This window comes from Octopus sinensis, linkage group LG11 (assembly GCF_006345805.1).
Source record: "Octopus sinensis linkage group LG11, ASM634580v1, whole genome shotgun sequence".
Lineage (NCBI taxonomy): Eukaryota > Metazoa > Mollusca > Cephalopoda > Octopoda > Octopodidae > Octopus > Octopus sinensis.
The window spans coordinates 21,326,458-21,328,957 of NC_043007.1; the positions used below are offsets into that span (position 1 = coordinate 21,326,458).

Here is a 2,500-nt window from a genome sequence, read left to right on the forward strand (position 1 = left end):
GATAGATAGATACATACATACATACATACATACATACATAGATAGATAGATAGATAGATAGATAGATAGATGCATAGATAGATGATGAATAGATAGATAGATACATACATACATACATACATACATACATACATACATACATACATACATGCATAGATAGATAGATAGATATATAGATATATAGATAGGTAGATAGGTAGATAGATAGATAGATAGGTAGATAGATAGATAGATAGATAGATAGATGATAGATAGATAGATAAGTAGATAGATTGATAGATAGATAGATAGATAGATAGATAGATAGACAGACAGATAGACAGATAGACAGATAGATAGATAGATAGATAGATAGATAGATAGATAGATAGATAGATAGATAGAGATAGATAGATAGATAAAGTGAGAGAGAGACACAGAGACAGACATATAGAGAGGCAGAGGGAGAGAGAGTCAGAGACGGGGGAGAGAGAGAGACAGACAGACAAACAGAGACAGGTGGGGAGAGAGAACATCAAAGTGTTTTTTTGCTGTCTTTCTCCTCCTCTCCATTCTATATTTCACTTGTAACGAATATACACCGGAATAGATTATATTTCAAAAACCGAATTGACAAACTTCCATTTATTTCTAATTAAATAACACAAGCAAGATGTAACAAATAAAATAAAGTATAAATAAAACAGAATAAAATGAAGTTTTAAATAAACAAACAACTAACAAAAATAGGTAGGAGATAGAAACTAATATTTGATTTTCTATTAAATTAGCAATGAAGGTTAAACGGAAAAACTCACTGACCATCTAGGCATGGAAATAATAGCTGTTTTTATCTAATATTCGCTTCTAATGTTGGCGCAAGGCCATAGACTTTCAATTTTTTTTTTTTTTTTTGAGGGGGTTTGGAGTCAAATATATCGATTCTGGTGGTTTATTGATATTTTCATTTTTCATTGACCCCTGAAAGAATTGAAAGACGAATGTGACTCTCGTGAGATTTGAACTTTGGTGATTCTGTCACTTCGCTCTACCCTCCCCAGCACCACCACCACCACTGACGAGAGACACTAAGTGAAAGTATATGACAGACATTGCCTCACTCTATAGAATTAATCGTCACCATCACCATCGTTGTTGTCTTCTTCATCTTCTTCTTCTCCTTCTTCTCTTCCTCCTCCATCTTCCTCCTCCTCCTCCTCCATCTTCCTCCTTCTCCTCCTCCTCTTCTTCTTCTTCTTCTTCTTCGCCTCCTCCTCCTCCTTCTCCACCTTCCTCCTCCTCTTCTTCTTCTTCTTCTTCTTCTTCTTCTTCTTCTTCTTCCAATCAGGACTCACGCCATTAGCCACAAAGAATAATCTCTAATTCGAGCCTACTCTAAGGTACTAAGAATGCGTCCACCAACCACACGCGAAAGACTGGCGGTTGCACGGGCGCGAAAGCTACGTTGTTATCCTCATTCCGTAAACGGTGGCTTTTAACGGGTGGAGAGCTGAACCATCATGTTGTACAGAGGATTCGCAATCTAGACTAGGGTCTGAAAGTTTACCACACCATAGTGGGTTACACCATGGTTCCTCTGCTTTCTGGCAGAAGTAGGAAGAAAGAGTGAGAGAAAGTTGTGGTGAAAGAGTACAGCGGGGCTGGTTTCTTGGTTTGTGTAGTTTATAAATTCTTCACCTGGATGGGAAGCCAGTCCATCACACGATTACTCACCTTTACCTGGTGAGTGGACTGAAGCAACGTGAAGTGAAGTGTTTTGCTGAAAAGCACAAGGCACTGCCCAGTCCAGGAATCGAAACCTCAATCTTACGATCACGAGTCCGATACCTTAACTACTAAGCCATGTGCCTCCACACTCACCTGAGTGTCACACCGAGGGATCTGACACCTTAACCACTAAGCCATTTGCCTCCACACTCACCTGAATGCTACAGAACTTTTGAAAACAAGACATTTGTACTACAGAGCCAGAGTCGGTTTCAGCCATTTGAGATGCTCTGTGTTTCTTTCAATTAATTTTAAATATAACAAAGAATTTAGTAAAATAACTTAGTTACCATTAAGCTAGTGTTAGGAACATATTAATTGTGACAAAGGTTTGGTAGAAGATTTTAATACAAAACTTTTGAAAACAAAACATTTGTACAACAGAGCCAGAGTCGGTTTCAGCCATTTGAGATGCTCGGTGTTTCTTTCAATTACTTTAAATATAACAAAGAATATAGTAAAATAACTTAGTTATCATTCAGCTAGTGTTAGGAACATAAATTGTGACTAAGGTTTGGTAAGAGATTTTAATTCAAAACTTTTGAAAACAAGACATTTGTACTACAAAGCCAGAGCCAGTTTTAGCTGGGTTGGTAACGAAAAGGTTAACCCTTTAGCATTCAGACTACTCTGTCAAATGTAATGATTATTTATTCACATAATTTTGAAATAATCATGCCTTATCTCATAGCTCTGAGATTCCAATGATGTAATTCTTCATTATTGAGAATGA

At 37.1% G+C, this 2,500-nt stretch overlaps 1 protein-coding gene across 1 annotated transcript in view; it reads right to left on the reverse strand.

Annotated features, from left to right (window-relative positions):
• The window catches only part of LOC118765431 (uncharacterized protein DDB_G0271670-like), a gene marked incomplete at its 5' end in the record, with an annotated part of 141,747 nt that overhangs the window by 88,983 nt on the left and 50,264 nt on the right, over positions 1-2,500 (reverse strand). Inside the window, one exon of the mRNA XM_036507498.1 lies at positions 1,141-1,196. Within this exon, the coding sequence (XP_036363391.1) occupies positions 1,141-1,196 (56 nt within the window). The remainder of the gene's footprint in view (positions 1-1,140; positions 1,197-2,500) is intronic.